Source organism: Megalops cyprinoides, chromosome 2 (assembly GCF_013368585.1).
Source record: "Megalops cyprinoides isolate fMegCyp1 chromosome 2, fMegCyp1.pri, whole genome shotgun sequence".
In the NCBI taxonomy this organism is placed as follows: domain Eukaryota; kingdom Metazoa; phylum Chordata; class Actinopteri; order Elopiformes; family Megalopidae; genus Megalops; species Megalops cyprinoides.
Window position 1 is genome coordinate 38,630,686 of NC_050584.1, and position 21,310 is coordinate 38,651,995.

General features: G+C 41.3%; 2 protein-coding genes across 2 annotated transcripts; both read right to left on the bottom strand.

Moving 5' to 3' along the window:
- Nucleotides 1-3,897: 3,897 nt before the first annotated feature.
- On the bottom strand, nucleotides 3,898-9,560 carry mob3a (MOB kinase activator 3A). The gene is made up of 4 exons (XM_036521481.1): nucleotides 9,362-9,560; nucleotides 7,247-7,855; nucleotides 4,728-4,930; nucleotides 3,898-4,510 (listed from the first exon to the last, which is right to left on the bottom strand). Exons 2-4 carry the CDS (start codon nucleotides 7,662-7,664, stop codon nucleotides 4,481-4,483), a joined length of 651 nt encoding a protein of 216 aa, XP_036377374.1. The 5' UTR covers nucleotides 7,665-7,855; nucleotides 9,362-9,560; the 3' UTR covers nucleotides 3,898-4,480.
- A 998-nt stretch (nucleotides 9,561-10,558) lies between these two features.
- LOC118773006 (tyrosine-protein kinase ZAP-70) lies at nucleotides 10,559-17,744 on the bottom strand. The gene is made up of 12 exons (XM_036521732.1): nucleotides 17,317-17,744; nucleotides 16,745-16,905; nucleotides 16,409-16,547; nucleotides 16,041-16,122; nucleotides 15,752-15,774; nucleotides 15,557-15,596; nucleotides 14,596-14,809; nucleotides 12,561-12,767; nucleotides 12,012-12,204; nucleotides 11,671-11,811; nucleotides 11,070-11,182; nucleotides 10,559-10,761 (listed from the first exon to the last, which is right to left on the bottom strand). The coding sequence occupies exons 1-12, from the start codon at nucleotides 17,716-17,718 to the stop codon at nucleotides 10,635-10,637; spliced, it is 1,842 nt and encodes a 613-aa protein (XP_036377625.1). The 5' UTR covers nucleotides 17,719-17,744; the 3' UTR covers nucleotides 10,559-10,634.
- Nucleotides 17,745-21,310: the final 3,566 nt, after the last annotated feature.

Consider the following 21,310-nt stretch of genomic DNA (forward strand, 5'->3'; position numbering starts at 1 on the left):
CAAAACTGCATATTCATTGTCCAAATCCAAATGTAAAGAGCAAAAGAGTGGACAGTTTCAGGCATGCAAAATGTTTTATGTTGCAAAGGTATATTGCATACATTTGTATTCTTGTGCAGGATAGAAAAACTGAAAAATGTTTTAAGTCAAAAACACAGGCCACTTTCAAGGAGTATTCTATATTTTAAGAATGCACATTCTTGAGTAATGCTATGTGTTTTCCACCAGATGAATTTCATACAGCCCAGAAAATTGTATTATTGATTGTGCAACTTGTGTCAACCCATGTTACACAACTGTACTTCCTCGTCTATTTTCTCAACCTTTTCTTGCAGATGGATTTTTTTTTTTTTTTTTTTTTTGAGTATAAGTCCAAGATTTGGGTAAACCCAACAAAGGCTCCTTTTTGGGCAGTGGTTACTGCTCCAAGACTGAAGCATTACCGTGGGTGTTTTGATGGGTATAACCACAATAAGAGAAATTTCAAGGAATTTGTACAGATTTGTAATAAACTGGATCTTTATCAAAAGCTTGAGATCAACACAGATTTAATGGTCCATATCGAAATACTAGCTGTACCGAGAATCCAGGATGTAGGTTACAGGGTGAAAATACAGTACAGTTACAGTACATCTCTTCACAAAAAGAGCCAGACAATTCTCCTTGACGTAATGATGATGATATTCTAGCACTCTCTACATACGAACACAGAATTTCAAGAATTCTTCAGGGTTTTCTACGCTTAACAGTTTTGGACAGTGGGGTGAACGCTGGTTACATTTCATTCCTTTAACATTATTCTTCTGAGGTCCTCCATTAAATTTTAAAACGACCCTCGGATTAAGGTAAAATCCCAAAGCGGAGAGCACCGAAGTGAAACATATCCCAGCCGCTGGATCCGCCTCTTATTGCATCGCCTTCCGTCATCTCGAATACTAATGAATGCTTATTTCTGCTACACAGCATTGCAACTCTTGCTAGCAGCTCGAACACGTACTGCACGGAGACAAGACCGGCGAAGACTGTTGGAGGATGGGCCCCCGACCCCACGTGTGGAAGTCTCTTGCTTTTGAATACTTCCAGCAGTTATATGAATAAATTCTTGTCTTAACACACTATTTGAAACGAATGAAATATTGTTATACTGCTGGTTGCTAAAATGATTGCATTTCCAATGTGTGACAAAAGACGGTACTTCTTTGTGGGGGTTCATGCGTTTGTTTACATATTTTGAAGTGTATAATCCTCGTGGGCCAATCAGCCAGCTGTACACAAAATATAGATAACGAATGAAACAAATAACCAGACCACAGAAGTGGATTATAGAATTGAAAGGCACTCTCAAATTTTACTGTGCAAGATGGCAGTTTGGTCTGCTATGTTTCTACAGTCTAGCCAGTGACGTTTTGAATTGAATTATTGTACTGTTAGGCTTTCGAGCCACACCGGCTCAGTATTTATTGTTTCGCTCCTGCTTTGTTTTAATTCGTTAACTCTTACCTGCCTGAGTGTTCTGAGTTTTGGAACACTTACTGGTCATATTCTACAAATGTCTGCAAATTACTCTTTGTTAACCTAGGACCGAAGTAATGCCAGTTACTATCGAATTTAATTTTCATCAGGTCACTATCTTCCAACAGCACGCAGCGTTCATGCCTAATGTGGTTGCAGATCTTGAGTTTTCCTTTACTCTTCATTTCATTGCCTGATCCAATTTGTCACATTTATCATTCTAGTATAAATGTATCTAGATGTGTGTGAAATAGTTATCCTTGCTCTAGGTCATTAACGTCACCCAATCTGGCAGCTAAAATGCGTCTTTCACACCTGTACATAACTTCTCACAGCATTCATTCACACCTCTCACTTTCGGCACACATATCGAGGATTTCTTCTAGATGCGCAGCAGCTGGTTTTTGTAGCTCACACAGAACGTGACCCCTGCCAGGTACAGTTTTGGCACAATGCTAGTCAGTATTCACTCATTCATCTCATATTTGAAATATTTCTCTGACATTGTCTCTACATTGTACTCTTTATAGTTGCTCAAAGTCACCAGACATTCAAACCCTCTGGCTGCCTGCAACTTATGGCTTGTTTTACAACATATTCAATGAGAAATTTTCATGAATTAATAAATCCGAGTGGCAAAATACTTCCTAGTATCTTCAACTTGGCAGCTGCATATATCTGCTCTTGTTCTACTGAGAGCACAGCTTGAAACAGCTTCTGTAACCCGTGTTACCCTCTATAAATCAAACAACAAAACAAATAATGATCAAACTCCCTGAGTCTTTTACTGGCAATAAGCTATTTAAGCCTCTTTTCACAATTCATATATGTTTGAAAACTGGCCAGTCTTGTTTCCATTCATTTTATTCTTAGTATAGTGTGGTGACTGCCAGTGGACACAGCCGTATAAATGTGGTCTGACCAACATGAATACGACCTCCTTTGGTTTGCTATTGTACCACCCGCTCCCAGTCAGCCAGCTCAGCCACGCCCAGTTCAGCCCGGCTCAACCTCACCCACTCATCAAGCGCACCTGTGACTCGTTATTCAATCAGTTCCTGACTACATAAGGACTCAGTTAGTGCTGCCTCATTGTGAGGTGTTGTTTCTTGCAACACTACTAAGTTGCGCGCTGCCATTCTGTATTTTGACTGCCGTTTTTGACCCTCGCCTGTTCTTTGGACCTTGCTTGTGTTTTTGGATGTGGTTACTGTTGCTTCCCGTTACCGACCCGGTTCGTCCCTGACTACGTTTTTGTTTTCCGTGATTAGGTATACTGCTGACCGCACTTGGATCCCAGTCTATTTTTATTTTATTACAGCTGTATATCCAAGCACACTATTTTTTACAGCTTTGACACCATGTATAGATCTGCACAGACTACGTTCTACAATTCAAATTAAAAAAATTACCATCCATTTTACTGTTTACACCCAGTATATAGATACTCACATTGTCCTAATACGGTGACAATAGTGCCCAGACAACTTGCAAGGGAAAACAGCACAAAAACAAAGTGTGGGTAAAATAAATTTATTTGACAATGTACTTCGCAAGTCATTAACAAGCATCATCCAATTAAAAAGACAATATCAATATAAGTGGATATAACAAACTGATTTTCTTCCTTCTTCCATCATCAGAGCCAAACATCTTGCCTTAGTAAAAGTATTAATACATTTGTAAGTGGTTCAACTGACACTTGATTTCAAAAATCACATCATCCCAGTACACTTAATCCAATTTTAAGTGTAGATATACCCTCAATAGTATATATATTTTGACCCCCACCACTGATTCTAAGTCTGTATCCATATTTTGCACAAAACAGTTGAGATCACTTGATTTTATCGCTATTTTAATAACATCATTGTATTGCTGTACCGTACAATCTAGGGTTTGCCCAAATTGTTGCATAACCGTCTTATTGTTGCATACCGAATTATTAACCTAGATGTTTTAGTCATAAGCTGTACTTTTCCCGTACTCAGTTCTACAAAGTGCATTGAACAGATTGCATGGTGCATGAATCCCTACTTACAGATCTGTGCTGAGACTTCATTCTCTCAGTTCACACTTGGAGGCGAATTATTTGAGCATGCAGAGAGCGTCTCTGCTTATGCCTTTATGTATGCACTCCTTACGCCATCTAGTGGACAATAACATTTAATATTTTGTTATTCAGAGATGTTTTGTGAATCAATACATCCATTTATAAAAGTACATTCATAAAAAAGAAATGTAATGGACAGAACAATGGAAGATAAACATAAAACAATGAATTTAAACATTCTCTACACCATAAAACAAAGGATAACTTGTCTTAGTTTGAATTGGAAGAAACAGACAAGGAGCACTGAACACACATTTTGATTTATGCATACAAATAAACAGTGTAGTACCGATGACTCCAGCAAATGTATGAAGTTGGGGCTATTTCCTTTGAATATACTTTATGCTATGCTAGTGAAATATGAAGTAACATCAGTCATGTCCATGATTATTCAGCAGGCAGTCTCTAAGCCAGCGTTTATCAGTCAACGGTTGTCTACCTTCAGTCACGTTTCAGGAACATAATAACAAACACAGGTAAATTACAAACTAGGGCTTGCACCCTTGCCACTATCAGGCCATGTGCTCCAGAAAACACAACATCGAAGACTGTATCACAGGTAATAGGCAGGTGAGCAGAATGGTGAAAAAAAGCTTGGCAGCGAAATTTCAAAGAAATGTTTCAGCTTCAGATTAAAAACAAATGCTTAATACTGGACAGTAATAAAACTCAGCTTCACAAAAACAATAGAAAATAGGCTGTTTAATTTATTTCTTGCTAAATAGGTCATTACAGTAAATATTTATAAAAATAGACTCTTTCTGATTGAATATCCTGTTTCGGTCTCCTGTGTGGTTGGCCCTGTTCCTCTGTGGGGGGACTGTGCTGCAGACACATATCCAGTGGTGGTCCCTCTCAGTGACACATCCGTGACGTCATCTCTTTCTGCGGGAGAGACATGGCATAGAGGCTCAGAAGCGGCATTATGGCATCTCACTTTGTTGAGCTGCAAATACTCACGACAATTCACAATGAATCAGCCAAGTTTTCCAAGAGATGTATGTGATGGGTTCACTGAATCACAAGTTGCCATGCACCACCTGTGATGCTTTTTGATACAAACACACATGCCCATAATGGTAAAGAACAATGTCTCGCTCACCAGTGGCTCCAGCTCTTTGTGGTCAATGAGGTTGAACTCTTTGACAAAGTAGAAGAAGTGCTTGTAGCAGGTGTTGACGTGGGCCTCTGCCCCCATTTGGCTCACACGGTCGAAGTGGTGGATGTAGACGTGGACAAACACACGGAACAGGCGAGAAAGGATCTTCTTTGCCACTTGCATGAATGTCTTGGGGAAGGGCGTGCCTTAAGGGAACCAAACAAAATCAAATAAATACAAAGAACAACAAGGCTAGTGTGACAGCGTATAATCTGAATGATGATTAAAAAAAAGGGCATTACAACTGAGGCTCCTCTGTATTTGAGTCACATGACACCAACATGGTTGGTCTGAAGAATGCAGCTGCAGCTGCATGTATAAATAGGTACAGTGACATTCACATCTAAGTCATTTAACATATAAAATATTCAAGTATTCAAGTATGACTATGATGCCATTTTCACACCTTATTCTGATAACCATAACCTGAATAAGCCAGTATGCTAGTTATGAGAAACCTGAACAAACATGCGGAATAGAATACTGAGTCATGTAAACACTTATTATGCAATATTCCCATGTGTCTGGGCATTTGCAGTGCTTCACAAGGAATCCATTATGTGCACTGCCTAGCATCTTGCAATTTATTCTCCAAAAGCTATGCCATAGGAGTATTGCCATATATATGCAGGTTAACTGTGTCAGTACATTTAGAGTCACATCAGCCATCAGGAAAAATAATAGATATTTTTTTTTATATTTAAGTTTTCCTTCCACTCTATGTTGTAAATTCCACCATTACAACCTTCACCCACCCATCCTCAATGAGAACATTCAGCGATTATGTACCAGTGTTTCCGTGTGGCATAAATGGTGAATTGCAGCAGATATAAGCTGTTGTCTGCCACTGTTGGGATACAGACCGGAATGATTATCTCACAATCGTCTATTTCACAAAAGCACTAAGAAAAAGACACAAAATAACACAAAAGCGAGCACCTCCTGAGCCATTCTCCAAAATAAACTAATTAGCAGGGAATTGCGCGCCGGTCCTTTACGAGACCTATCCAAGATGCTCTGATTACCATATATACAGAAAGATTAGCACTGGTCGCGTTTCATGGTGCGCGTAACCAGCTTATTCAGAACATGACTGTAACCAGAGTAAGGACCATTATCTGGAATATGATGTGCATGTCAGCACAGTCTGTGATGTCATCTCTCTGCATGACTGCAGGCTACGGCAGCACTGACAAATTTATTCCTTTACTGAAATCATCATCTCCAAAGCATGCCTTGGGGAGTGAACAGGCAAACGTCCTGAGGCCTCCCAATCATGTCCAATATGTAAAATCACATCTGCAGAGCCATGCATGTTGGGACTCTTTTTTTCCTGAGGCCCCCACCAGGCTAAACGCTTTGCTCAAAGTCTTGTGCTATCTTTAGCGTCACAGGGAAAACATCCACTGCCGATAACCCTGTTGATTTGCTTCTGGCTAAAGTATGTCCTCTGACATCAGAAAAATTTAACAATTACAGAAGCATATTTTCACATGTAATCAGCACAACACTTTCAATCTTGCATTATCTTTGAACATATATAGTCAGGCATCAACCAAGCTTAGATGGGCTCAGAAGCATTTATTGTGACACCCAACTGATTTTTGGGATCCGTTCCAAAAGTAATGCAGCTATGCATAACATGAAAGTTTATTTATACCCCACTGTACTCTCTATGACCCATTTTCAAAGTCATAGTTTGAATGTTTCTGGTCACATGCTGTGGTCAGGGTGGGGGAGGAGCCCCAGAAGGAACCGTTAATTACTCTAGCCTACTTTGATGAGGTATTTTTGTCCTGAAATGGGGGATAGTTATACTATTCAGTATGGAGGATCACTTAATTGAGCCTTCTTGTCAGCTTCCATTTCCTCTGGTGTCATTCCCATCATCCATGTAGGCCTACATGGTTGTGCATCTATCATTCTGTAAAACTTGTCATAATATGTGATCTAACAAAACATAATATGTGATCTAAGAATACATGTAAGTGCACTAGCTCTATACCCTTACTTTGATTTCTTTAAGCTCGCCTTTATATCATTATCATATTAAGGGTAATCTGTAATATGCAATTACAAGCCCTCTATGTAAGGGCGTATTTGCAAAGAAAACAAACAATATTAATGATCACTTTACCAAATATGTCCTCAATAGACTCATTCATTTGTAACAGGCCTGTGTTCTGTCTTTTAAAAAATAACCACACCTAATTCCATTCAGCCTGTCTGGTCATATTAATTGTCAGTTTGGAGGGCAAAACCACTCGCTGCCCAGGCCAAACCATGTCTAAGAGGTACTAACGCTCATAGCAGTCTGAATAGTGGACAAATCAGCTGGGTATGAATCTTTACACATACCCATGTCATTGATATCTGACAATGTGGCCTAGTAAGATACTGGATCATTGAGTCCCAGTGATTTCAAATGTGCTTTAAAGAGATCTTTGATTTTCTGGCCTTACCGACATTGGTGGGGAAGATGTCCTCGTTGTTGATCTGCACCTCTATCCAGTCCATCAGCAGGCTCATGTACTTGGGGGCAGGCAGCGCAGTGGGCTTCTTGTACTTGTGCTCGTCCTGCCAGCGGTATTCATACTTCGGCCCGCCCGACATGACGGGGCAAGACTGGTCGGTGCAGGAGTCGCTGATGGTGCCGTAGATGAGGTTGATGCGGTTGAAGAAGTCCACCACGTGCACCGCCACCCAGTCGTGCAGGTCCTCGCCATGCGGCAGCTGCACGGCCTGCTTCAGGTCCAGCCCGGCGTTCAGCGAGGCCTGCGCCTTCTTGTGCAGCTCGAAGCGCTGCGTGCCTGGCTCGAACTTCCGCTTCGGCCGGAATGTCCTGTCCTTGTTGAAGACCTGCTTCAGCGCTAGAGACATGGCGGAGTGAGGACTTCTTGATTTTGTACTGTTTTATTTAAAAGGCTCCCCCTCTGTGCCACTGACAAGACCTGCTCTGATAGTGATTGTCGGTGAAATTACAAACAGCAACAGAGAAGTCGTTGCTAGGGGGACGTCTTAATTTCACTTGAAACACGCACAGCTGTTTCCACTCCTGGAGCTCCTGGGACCTGTCACACAGACAGAGAGAAAGGAGAGGACAGTGATACAGACAGCAAGGAGAGGTAAGAGAGAGGGAGAAATGGAAGGTTAAGTATATAATATGAGAACCAGGTCAAACTTTTTTTTTCCCTCAGCTGTCTAGACAACTCTGAGAAATGCTGCACAATGGTTTGTTGTAAGAATTAGCAAATTATTCTTAATACTGAATTAAAATAATAATTGTCACTTTGAATAATTTCCTTATGAAGATAGTGTTTCTTTCTTCAGCTTGAGCCACCTGCTCTGAATTCTGAGAAACCTTAATAGGGAGTTTCTGCTGAACCAGCCTAGATCCACTGACCCATTATAGAGAGAATGTGTCCTGCTTCCATTTACTCCAGCAGGTTATTCAGTAACAAGTACGTTTTAAAGTAACAAGGGTTTTACTGTGATAAGTGCATGTTGAAGAAAAAAAAAACCCTGGATGTTCAGTGTCCTTATCACTAGCAATGTATTACAACAACCTATGGTTGGGGTATCTGTTTGCAACATCTACTGCATCATCAGATAAGGTGTGCATTTTCATAACAATCCTGTGGCTGCAGAACTAGGTACAGTGACAGCAACATTCCCAAACGTAACATCATCTTAGGTTTCAACTTGCCATCTCATTTGACACCTAACAAACATAAATTCAAATAATTTTCTCTCCAATTCTAGGTTTTCCAAATTTCACCAGAAGGTGTGCAATTAGAATAGGAGTACAAGAAAGCCTTACAGCAGGGAGACTGGAGCCTGTATAAGTTAATAATGTGAATGCTTGTACATACATACAAGTTACAAATTCTTTCCATGTCTGATCAAAGCTAAGCTATTCCTTTCAAGGATAGCTCAAGTAAACTTTGTTATATCTATCAAGCAGCAAACGTTAATGTTAGCCACTTAAGATAATTTATTGCTCAAATGTTACTACTATGTGTAACCCCGCCAAAATGAAGGGCTTACAGGCTAAGCTGATCACTCCTATAGAAGTGCTAATGTTAAAGCAGGGTGACTCATTTCCTTCTCATGTCTTCTACACAGCCATTTCAACAGCACACTAGCCAACGACGAGGCCCCCTTTCGTGCGAGCATCAGCCTTATTAGCTAGCTAGCTGTCACCTGAAGCAACAGGCGAATAGGCAAAATAAGGCATATTCTGTAATGGTCCTGATGACAGTTGACCCATGAATAACTAGCTAGCTAACTGCGTTGTAACTGCGTATTAAAATAGCACGATAAAGATAGTTAAGAGTTAACGGATAGAAAACGAAACAGATGAGCCTTGACCACAATAGCATGTGACGAGAGCGAAAAGTTTCAAATTTTCAGAGGATAAGAGATACGATCGCGCATAATGACTTATTGCGTTGTAGGCTCTCTAAAGAATTATTTGACAAAGTACGACATAACTGTTGTGTACCATTTTAAATGTATCTCCTAAATTGTAAACAGCTTGCTAGCTCTTTGCTACTTTTCCTGTGTGGGCAACTCACCAACCAAGCCACTTTCTTGTTCCGCTTAAGTATTATTCTTCCGATTTATTTTGTTCCTGGTCGCGAAAATAGTCCCGTCTTTTTAATTGTAAAGGGCACCACGAATTACATCAAGCTGTACAATTATATCTTAAAGTTACAGTACCTCATGATAAATATTAATGTTCTAGCGACTTTCTGTTCAAAGTGATAGAAGGCCCCTCCCTACCATACAAAAAACACTTCCTTTGATGAAACGTCATTGTACAACGTCTGTGGCGGAATTGATATTCGTAGACGACGAAATATCCCCCAACAAGTGTTTATATGGCGAAATTGTACAGCAGTTATCCGGTTTTGTCAAATCTGCATCAGCCATCAGTGTTAATGTAGCCTATCAAGTATTGTTCAGTTAACAATGAGAGTGAACAAAATAGTGTAGGCTAATCTAGCCGTCAATGATCACAGTTCGCCAACATTTAGTTGTTGGGTATCTTAAGAAACTGGTGTAGCCTATTGAACGTGCCAGTTATATTTGCCCGCATAATCTTACTATACGTGAGAAGGACATACAGAGTGTTATACAAGGAAAAAAATATTCCCTTTATAACCCTTAAAGACCATTTTGGAATGCAAAATATGTATTCCGTTTTTGCTAGCATAAAATGCTTGTAGTTACTCCCTAAGTTTCTGAATGAAACTTGTATATTTGTTTTACAGCGTTATCACTGAATGACCTGGCTACATGTCGCAGAAACAAATGAATACATAAGCACACGCAGCAGGACACAGAGATAAACGTAGTCCACATGCAATGCAAATGCTTTTATTTAAATTGTGAGATGGAAGTTCAAATTCAAACTTTTTCCAAAGTGTTTTCACAGCATTTTGATTGGAACAGTTTAATAGTTTAGTTGTACTAGTTTGATTTACGATGAATACCACAAATATCCCATCCTATAAAACATAAACAATAACAATAATCGTAAAGCTGCATTCGGACTTCTTTATCTTCTGCAGAACTTTTCAGGAAGTTGTCTTTAAAAACGCATGAGATAGAGTACATCACCTTTGTGGAGTAACTGACACGAAACTACAAGAATAATCTTGTGGACAAACAAACGTCTGTGTGTCTCTTCAACAGAATCATGCACAAGCTTCTTAAAATTTCTATGACAAGTGGTTTTTAGACCTAGCTGAAGCTGCAAGTGTCTTTCATGTCCTTTATTCTTCCACAGAGACACACAAAGGTAGCCCTAAAAGGCCCAGGGACAGAGTGGTGCTGGTTCCTGCTCTACACGGGCAGGGCTGCGTCAGCATTGGCTTCTGTCTTGTCCTCTGGCGGAGTCTTCTTGGAGACGGAGTAATAGTAGGTTCGCATCCGTTCCTCCACCTTGGCAAAATTGGGCCTCTCCTCTTGCCTTAAGAGGGAGATGTCAGACACAGCTGCATCAATACATCACATTTATTATGAAACTTATCATTGTCATTGTTCCACAGGTGATGTATACCCTCTGCATATTTTTCCTGATTCTTGTTGCTGCACATATAACATATTTATTTGAAACTATGATACAATATGATGTGCACAACAGGAAATATGATCTGATATGTTATGTAGATATAGGCATGTTCTTGTGAGAATGTGAATGCTACATTTTTCTAGATGTCAAACACAATCTCTGTATACAAACATAGCCCAACTCCAGTAAGATCATGGGGTTCTCACTTGTATGTCCAGCACTCCAACATCAGAGCATACATCATGTCTGGACACCCAGGTGGGCAATCCATGCGTTTCCCGCTCTCAATGAAACTGGTCACCTCTGGACCCTTCATTTTCTGCCCAAGACAAGTCCAGGTTGAATTAGACAGGTGAATAAAGTACTAATCAGAAATACAGACAACACATAAGGCCGAAAGTGTATGTAAGGTTAGACATTTGTAGATATTGTCATATTGTTTTTTTTATGACATCAGAATAGCCTGTCATGTTGTGACACATTCTTTCCTTCATTGTCCTAAATAACACACAGACTGATTCAATGCTTCTTCATAACAGTGTTTACATGTTTGTCATAAGGCTTTCTTTACAGGCTTTGAGATTCAGAATAAGTGAGCGCTTGACTTCACAAGGACATTTGAACATAACCATGCCATTAAATAAAAAAACGAAAACTACTTTCATTGAATTTTTCAAGGAAGAGACATAGTATGTTGTTTTACATCACTTTGTGTCCCATTTTTATTTGAAAACCAACTGTTGCTGTTGACCCTCATCCTTATACTCCCTGCTTGGATTCTTTAGTACGTCTCATTCATTGTCCTACCTTGTATGGTTTCCCTCCATAAGAGAAGGCCTCCCACATGGTGATCCCATAGCTCCAAACGTCACTTTTGCTAGAGAACTTGTGGAAGTTGATACATTCTGGAGCATACCATTTCAGTGGCCACTTTCCTGCTGTGCGTGCCTACCAAAAAAAAAAAAAAAAACACAAAGAGAGAGGGAGATAGAGAAAAAAGACGTACAAGGAATTTAACAATTAACTCATCATATTTCGATTTACTGTTGATAACAGTAATCCAGCTAAATGTACAGATACCAGTTTTTCCAAGTAGCACCTGGCAAACAGCACACACAAAGAATCAGAGTGGTGACATACAATCCTACCTTGTAATAGTTGTCATCAGCACCCAGGGCCTTAGACAGGCCGAAGTCACTGATTTTGGCATAGTGCTGGTTGACCAGCAGCACGTTGCGGGCAGCCAGGTCTCTGTGTACAAAGTTATTCTCCTCTAGGTACAGCATACCCAGAGACACCTGGTGCATCAGCTCCACCACGTTCTCCCCTGGGATTTGGTCCCTGTGAGGTGATGCAGTTTGCATAGACAGATCCAATATCCAGTAACTGTGTTCACAGTCTGAGAATGGTGACTCACATGGCATAAATTGCACTTTCCCTTAAACGCTCTGCCTGTGCAGTGTGTAGACCATTAGACTTGACCAAGAATAGAGTCCTTATTATCTCATTCTCAAGAATTCATAGCTAAAAGATTCAGATGGTTAAGCAGCAGCTACTGTACTGAATGCTGCAAGCAACCTTTGACTTGGGGCTATTACCGCAATTATAAATCACCACATAGTATGTTACACAATGCTGGAAGGGCGAAACCAGCGGCAATGCTATGTAAGAAGATGTGTTGAGCTTGTAGGACTCACTTCTTAGAGGAGAGGAATTTGTTGAGTGGACCAGCAGCAGCCATCTCCATGACCAGCATGAGGTTCTCAGCCTGGCAAAGGCCGATCATGCGGACGATGTAGGGGTTGTCCAGCTGGTGCATGATCTCAGCCTCTTTCATCATCTCGTCCTTCACTGACTTCTCATTTTCACTCTTCAGCACCTTGATCGCCACGTCAATGTGCTTCCTGTAAAGACATGTGGGCATGGTGTGTAGTTTAGAGCCCAGGCTACAGATCCAAGGGTCATTTCACAAACTGCTATTGAGCTCTTTGGCAAGGTACCTAACTTCAGTGACATTAAATTACACTACAATTGCATGTGCCCATGCAAAATATCAATTTATTCATCACCCACTCGATTCGTTAGGCATTTACCATGCTGCAACCATCTGAGTCATTTTTCTGTGAAAGTGCAATGCAGGCACAACTGAATGACTTTTACTGAAAAGAGAACTGTGGAATTTGCTAGTGTCATAAATGACATAAATGTGTTTATACATATTAAGCTAGCATCTACCCGCTGACACCGCAGCCAGACTGCCATCTGGGATATGCCAAGCCAGTGTGACAGGAATATTACTAGGCACTGTGTGTCATTTTAGAGAATTTTGTGTGACAAAGCAATTCAGTACATTTGCTGTATCTCCTGGATCTGCAACTACCTCATCCAGCAAAATTCAGGAGTCTCATTGGTAACAATGTGGTGGGCATTTGGTTCAATGTTAATACAACTTCTAGGCCTCAAGCAAAAGAAAGACTTGATGCTTAAGGTTGACCAGTCTATGGATTTGCCTGTTTTTATGTCAGACTTACTATTTTGTATTTATTTGAATGTGTTCATGTTTTTTGTTCATTATAATTTTGATAATGAACTTGTATTTTTCATAAAGATTTATGTATCCAGAGTTCAATTTTATTGTTACATAACATTTGATAGCAGTGCATTTTTAGTTATTTTTCTTGCAAGATTAGATTTTTCTTTGCAAGATATTTTGAATTATTTGGTGTTTTGGAGAAAGTACAGTGTATGATTTGTCAAGATGGACTTATCAAATCTAACCCCAAATGTGGGGCTTTGTAAATAATGGAGGCTTTTATTGAGTAGTTTAGTTTTTAGTGTTAAGAATTTGGAATGTTCTCATAGTCCTTCAAACAACACAGCTTATCAATAAAACCCCAGTGAAATCATTCTGTATAAATGCATTACAGAGGGAGCAAGTCATTGTGACTAAGGGCCCCTGGACTGGATAAGTTCAATGGTTTTCTGGAAGGAAATGTACTGCCATAATGCTAAGGTCAGGCATCTGCACAAAGGATTTTTAATTTTCTGACAATTTTTTTTTTACTTTTAAGGCTCAAATAGTCATCTTCCGCAACCCATACTAAATAAATATAACAGGCTTACAACATGCTACTGATGACTTTTTAACAACTATTTCCTGATGCTGCATGTATCAGATCTTATTTTAGACCTTTCCCTACATCACAGTGCTAGAGAACATCTATCTCGTACAATTCTGTACAAATGTTACGACATTTCTGGCTGACCTTTTGTAAGCGTTTTTGTAAGCTTGTAATCCTGCATATGGCTCTCGCTACTTGACTACATTATGTCACTTCTGTCTTTGTTGTGACTGAATTCATTGTTCAATATTGGACTAATATTTAAGTTGTTCTTAAGCACATACCAAGCACCGGTAATTATACTGTTCTGCACTTCCTCCTTCAACTGAAGCATTTAATGGGGAATGAAAGGAAATATAGGAGGATATTTTTAGCTATCCAGGTGTGAAGGAAGATTTTTTTTAGTCACCCAGGTGCAGAGCAACACAGGGAAAAGACAAGAGAAGAGAGAATTTAGCTCAGAAGCATTTAGCTTATCTGCCCAGCTTAATAGAATGTTGGTACAGCAGAGCATGTAAAATGTGAAACAGGGGACTCTCTGACTTCTCCCCCTGTCTCCCATTCGTCGTCCCCACCTCCCCTCCCTCAAAGCCACCTGGCCCCTCATTACTTTCTCATCTTGTAGACGCCCTTCTTGACGCAGCCAAAGTTCCCTGATCCGAGCTCCACCTCATCAATCATGAGCTGCTCCCTCTTCAGGAAGAGCTTCTTTTCTTTCAGGGCCTCAGGGTCACTGTAGGGGCTCTCGTACACGCTGGTGTCCATGGGCAGGGCCCGCCGCTCGCCTGGAAGAGTGTCAGGCAGCTTGGAGGCACCGGCAGGGGCTAGTGCAGAACCCCAAATCACAAGACGTTGTTAATCTTTACTCACTTACTGTCCTGTGCTAAAATGCTGCCATTCATATTACTCCTATTGTGGATACTGCCTTGAAAATGACATGATTACAGTTATTTCAGGTGTTCTTACTGAAATAATGGTAACACTATAATTAAAGCTGTGATATTTGCTTGTATAGATGCTGTTGTGCTCATTATTGGATCTGTTGTTGTTGTTACAAGGAAGAGGTAGGTAACAAGTACAAGGCATTTTTTTCGTTTAAGTGCAATTTATTGAAATGTAATTTGCAGCGATGTAGCACAGTGGTTGGAATGCTGTAAGAATTATACCTTTATTGTTAATAATAATATCCATGATAAAACAGCAACAATAAATGATCTGTTTAACAAACACTCTTCTCTGGGGAGACTTGCATTACTTATAGCTTGCATATTATCCATTGTCACAGGGAGAAATTAACTGAATGAATTACTCACAAGTAGCCTGGGGACTGCATGCCAAACTTCCTATTTCACTACACTGCTGCTATGTTACAATTGATTTCACTACACTGTACAATATTACAAACAGAAGCATTTGATAGAATAAATTAACAATTGGTTTATATGAGCTACACACGGATGCTGAGATGACATTGACTGCCTATCCTGATACCAAAATGGAAATGGCATTAGAGCAGAGAGGCATTTATGGCACCATAAGATTTGTTTTGTGCCGCATTGTCATAGACTCACCTTCAGGTGGCGGTGTGTATCCATTTCCTCTGGGCCTTCTCTGTGATGAGAAGAAAGGTGTTTATCTTTCACAGGTAAACAAAACACCATCACACTTAACCACCACCTTACATACCACCCCTATATTTTAATATTTTAATTAGTAAAACTTATATAAGAGGAGTGAAAGAAAATCAGTTTTGTGTCAATACTTACCGCTGAGGGTACCACAGGAGTGGCTAAAGCAGTTTGGAGAAGAAAATATTCAGTCAGATCTTTGTTTTATTTCACGTGATATTTTCTGCTTTAGTTATCAGTATCCAATGCTGAGCCCTTCCTTCTCAGTATAATCACAAACACCAATATCATAATCATATTTAGTGGTTTGTGATGCAGTGTCAGATACACAGTCAAATGGAGTGCAGACCACATAATGACGAGCAGAGGGAAGTAGCCCTGACACAGCACAGTCTTTGAGAACTGAGTAGTATGAGCTGTGATGTACCCGTGGTGCTGTTGGGGTTTGCGCAGGACTCCCGCAGAATGGTCACCAGTCCGTCGGGCTTCATTTTCAGATACTCCACCAACTGCAGGGGAAAAGAGAGAGAAAGGAGATGCCCTTCACAGAACAGGGGGGGGTTCATATTGTCTCTATCTGAGCTGCATCAACCACATGTTCCTCTCTAGCCTACACTGATCAACAGCCAGTTGGACCTGAGCGTGTAGATGATGTGTAACTATATCAGATATGATTTTGAAACGTGATGTATGTGACAGTGAATAAAAACAGACAATAAAGCAGTTAAGCATACATAGGCATTGATCTTGATGATAAAATAGGGTCCATCTTCCAGATAAGGCTGCAGAACCTACCTGCCACACTGTATCAAACTTGGTTCCCTCTGGCATTGAATATTTCCCAGACTTGTCATGTAGTATCTGGTAGTGGTAGGCTGTTTTGCCATACATCACAGAGAGTGCAAAGGTCCCGGTTTCATCCCGCTCTCTCACTCTGAGGTAGCACAGGTACAAACACAACACTGTTCATTGCTGTGAACCAAAACTAGCCTTTTCTAGCAAAGCTACACTTCAGCGTGGTTTGATTTGGTGTGTGGAGATTGCTGAGCTTTGGACAGCTCACTACAAACCAGGCGTTAAATCTGAAGACAGGGACGGGGATTTCATGTTGCATAAAACTAAAAAACTTACAGGAACTTGCCATCTGGCTGCGCCCCAGAGTAGAGGCGGCGCTCGCCCTCCTGCCGTGGGATTTTGCCGTGGTACCAGGGCATCTTTTCGTGGGCAGTGGTGGCAATCAGCTTCTCCAGCTGAGGGGCTTGGCTGATGATGGCCTGCTCCATGGCCTCCCCCTGTGGATGTGGGGACAGTACAAGACCAGTTCCACCACGAATGGACAACTCTTTAACCTGGATGAGCTGAGTGAGCTGTTGCACCCCTCTTGCAGGTTTTAGGCCTCTCTCTAAATTCTAAGCACTTTGATAAAAGCAACCTTGAATTTCTCTGTATAAACTCAGTGAAGAGGTGGAGGGCAGATCTCGTGCCTCATTAAGACTATGCTGCATGCGGCATAAGCCAAACCCAAGGTTTTGTAATTTAACTCCCTGTGGCAGACATTAAAGAGATCACTCACTGACTGAGGCTAGGGTTGTGCACAACATAATGTACAGAAAAAAGTCTATCAAAAGCCTGACAGATTTATGCTGAAACTGACTGGTGTGCCACGTGTGTCGGCCCGGCCCCAGCGCCCCCCAGTCTCTCACCTCCAGGTGCCAGGTCTGCCGCACGTACTCGCGTAGCATGTTGTCCCGCAGGTTGTCGAAGACGCCCTTGCGGATGGGTGTGTCGGCGGGCCGCAGGCAGGGCTTCCGCAGGGTGCACACCAGCCCGTCGGGGTCCTTGCTGTAGTACTCGCAGAGCTCAGCTGGGCCACAGTGGGCCTTGCCGCCGCTGATGGAGTAGGTGCCGTTGAGCTGCTTCTCGACCGAGTAGTGGTAGAACTCCAGGTTCCAGACCACTGAGAGCACGTAGCCACCCAGGCTGCGCAGGCACTGCCGCAGCAGGAACAGCCCGTCCGCCATGCCCGCTAGCTTCAGGTAGTCCTCCGCCTCAGCGCGGCTGATGCTGCCATAGAAGAAGGGCAGCTCCGCTGCAGGGTCTATCATTGTGTACGTGTAAGTGCGTTTGTGTGTGTGTGTGTGTGTGTGTGTGTGTGCACACGCGTGTGTTGAGGGGAGCCCTATGGGTGGGGCAGAGAGTGGATTAGTCTATTATTGGTGAGTATGGGTGACTCACTTGTGAGGGTAGGTGGGTATGGGTGTATTATTTGTTGAGAGGCTGGCGTATACTTGCAGATTTTATGTATTGGAAACACGGAAGCTGAGAAAAAAAAGAGAGAAAGAGAGAGTGAGAAGGTATCTCTCGGTGCCAAGATAAAGAATACGACTGAAAAAGCCACCTGTAATTATCCTTCTTATTACTGACAATAAAATCCCTTTTCTGCAACCCTGTTTCGGAATTGTTCAATTATATCCTTGGCTCCTGTAACTGTGCCAAAATGCACAGCATTTTTCACACTGCAATTCATAGTGTGCTACAGTGGAGTGGGTGCTAATTGGAGGACAGGTGCTACCTATATCATCTGAGCAACTCGCAGTTGCCTGACAAATTATACGGTGCCTGACGGCTGTGAGACAAAGAAGCCCTTGCCCAACGTATCCACTTGGATACTGTGGAAGCACTGTGGAATAAAGACAATTTGGTCTACTGCTGTGGGTTCCTGGCTGCAGCTGGCAAATGCCATGGCCGCTTTTGGCCCCGGGCCATAGCATTTAGCCTGCGCTCACAGCAAACGCCTTGCACTTGCTGGTCCACCTGAGGTTACACACTTCTTATTGATGTTTCCTCATGATGCGCATACGTGTCTGGACGGGAGGTTAAGTGCTTATTCTGTGCTCTAAGGTAAAACACATTAACAGTTATTTGGTTAGTGTCCCCTGCATGATTAAACAGTCAATCAAACCAACATAAAATATTCTCAAAAATGTCATGGAGAAAATGGGAAACAACAGAGTATTATAGCACTGTACTCCCATTCCTTATATTTTGTGTATGTTACATGTTACCTGCCTGCATTGTGACTGAGTTTTATTCATTGATGTTGAGAGATAACTCTGACCTGGAAAATAAAAAAAACAGGTGACCTTTTTGTGGATGTGAATTTTATGTGGAAAAAATGATCTCAAATGCACTTTGTGATGAACAGAGGTTTGTGCAGTTGAGGTGCAATGCTGCACACAGTGCATGTGTGTTTGTGTGTGAATGTGTATGTGTGTGTTTTCTTTGCAATGGCACAAACTAATGTTCGCAGCACAGCTGAGCACAGCCACAACAGGAAACTCAACCCCCTCTCCCACTCCTCCTCCCCCAGTCATAGAGTTATAACTCTCTTGCTCTTTCTTTCAAGCAGGTGCTCGACATTCTTGAATGTTCCCTGTTTTTTTTTCAGCAGATGGGTGGAACAGCTCTTTCAGGATGTTAAGGAGCTGCTTGACTAAACAAACAGACATACGTGTTTCATGAAAAAAGTGTCCACATACTTGCTACAGATGCTTAATTCAATTCAACATTAGATTTAATTGAATTAGATTAGATTTAATTACATGTATGTTTAATTAGATGTACTCTGTGGAAAAAAGGTATAATACTACTATTAGAAAGTGGTATCTCTGAGGAAGAAACTGTCTTTGTGCTTTACATACACCAAAGTGCACAAAATGATCCCTTGCTATGACATTCAAATGCTGGTTACGTCAATTATAAAAGTTCTTGTTTTCAGCAACAGTAAAAGTCTATAAAAAACAGTAGGCTTTACAGAAATATGTGCCCTTTTTTGAAAATGACAGGGTTGACGAAAACAGAAAACAGACCACAAGCAGGAACTAAAATCAGCATCAAGCGCAATGTACAGTACACGGTAAGGAGATTCATCTGATAACCGACGGAAAACTCCTGTCAGGTGGTGTGAATGTGGAGAGGTCGAGTTTATGTTGTTTAACAGGGGGAATCGAACTGCTACTGCTAAAACATGAGTACAATGCATAAGTAACAGCAGGTGCAAAACGTAGCAGAGCTGGGTAGTAACAGATTTTACCTACAAGTTGTAACATGAAGAAACATTTGCATGTGTTGTGCTTGCCTCACCTCACTGTCATTAGTAGGTTGTGCTGCTGTCTGATCTTCACAGTTTCCCTTCTCTTAGCATTTTCCATCTCATGTTAGAACATGAAACTGTGCAGAACAGTAGTCACCAATGCGTTGGAGACCAATAGGCTGAGTGTTACCCTCTGACTAAAGTTTCAGTAGATTTCGTTACTTATATGCAAATACCCAATTCTAATGCTAAAAAACATATTTTTTCCATCATACTGTATAGGAGCTATTTGATATTCATTGTTCTTGATCCATTACAGCCTCCGCTTCCTGCCAAAACTTCACTGAGATCTTCATCTACATGCTATACACAATATAACATCACTTAACTGGTACTGTGCAGCCCGTTGGGCTTACTCTGTCTGAAAAGGCCCCTTTGCGGTGAGGAAGCTGAGCTCCACAGTTACTCACTGCGGCCTGAGACCACCCCAGCGGCTTCTGCCTCAACCACAGCTTCCAAGACAAGCTGCCCGGCTGACATGACAGACACGCTGAGGAGGATCTGTCACAGCCACATCAAGCCCAGGCACTCAGAGAGCACAGCTGACCTGAGAGACACAACAGCCCACAGCCACAGCAAGAGGAATGAGAGCAAGAGCCTTGTAGTTTAAACTTGCTATCTGTGATCTACTGATCTCTTACTTCAAACCATTTGAATCCATACAGAACACACACCATTGCAGGCTTTGTGTGTTATTTACGTGACAGAGCGGAGCAATGATTAGGATGAACAGCAAGGTCCCTCAGGAACTGGAGGGAATAATGCTAACATCGCATTTCTTGGAATACAGTAAACTCTGTCTCAGGATAATAAAATGGCTATTGGCCAGAGATCATACACATTGTTCCATAGTCTGAGCCAAGACGCATGTGCTTCATTGCCAGACAATGAAGCAGAAGAGTGAGTTGTGAACACTCCACATTTTCACTGTGTTCATTTACTCTTTTATATTTTATGGGTCCTTCTTGGCCAGCCAGTGATAATGCCTCAGTGCAGCCCCAAAAAGGATGTTTACTGAAATATAAATCATGAAATAATAAAAACACATATATCAATCCTCACGGAAACCATTTTAGTTTAGTTTGGACACTGAAAACTGCACCATACTCCTACCTGTTAACTTTTCCTTGGATAGTAATCTAAGCATATATACAGTCTCATAGAGGTGGTTGAGACTTTGAGAAAAAACATCGAGGAGATTGTGTATGACAAATCTGAGAATATAAGAGAGGAAAGGAAACAAAAATACATTCTTAAAGGGGAAAGCAACGATAAACTCCACAAAATGTTCTTGTTTTAATTATGAACTAAAAATCCACTAGTGTGGGAATTTGCAGGAGTATTCTTCACCCATGGAGCACAACAGAAACTACATTTGCAAAAAGAAATAAAATGTCTTTTAAAAAGACACCGCGGCAATAAAATACTTCCACTGTTTCAAAATTCATACTAGTACTAACTGGTATGCTGGTACTGGCATACAATGTCTGCAACCACTGAGCCCTGCTAAACCCAAGATGTCATTTACCCATAAACTCCTCAAC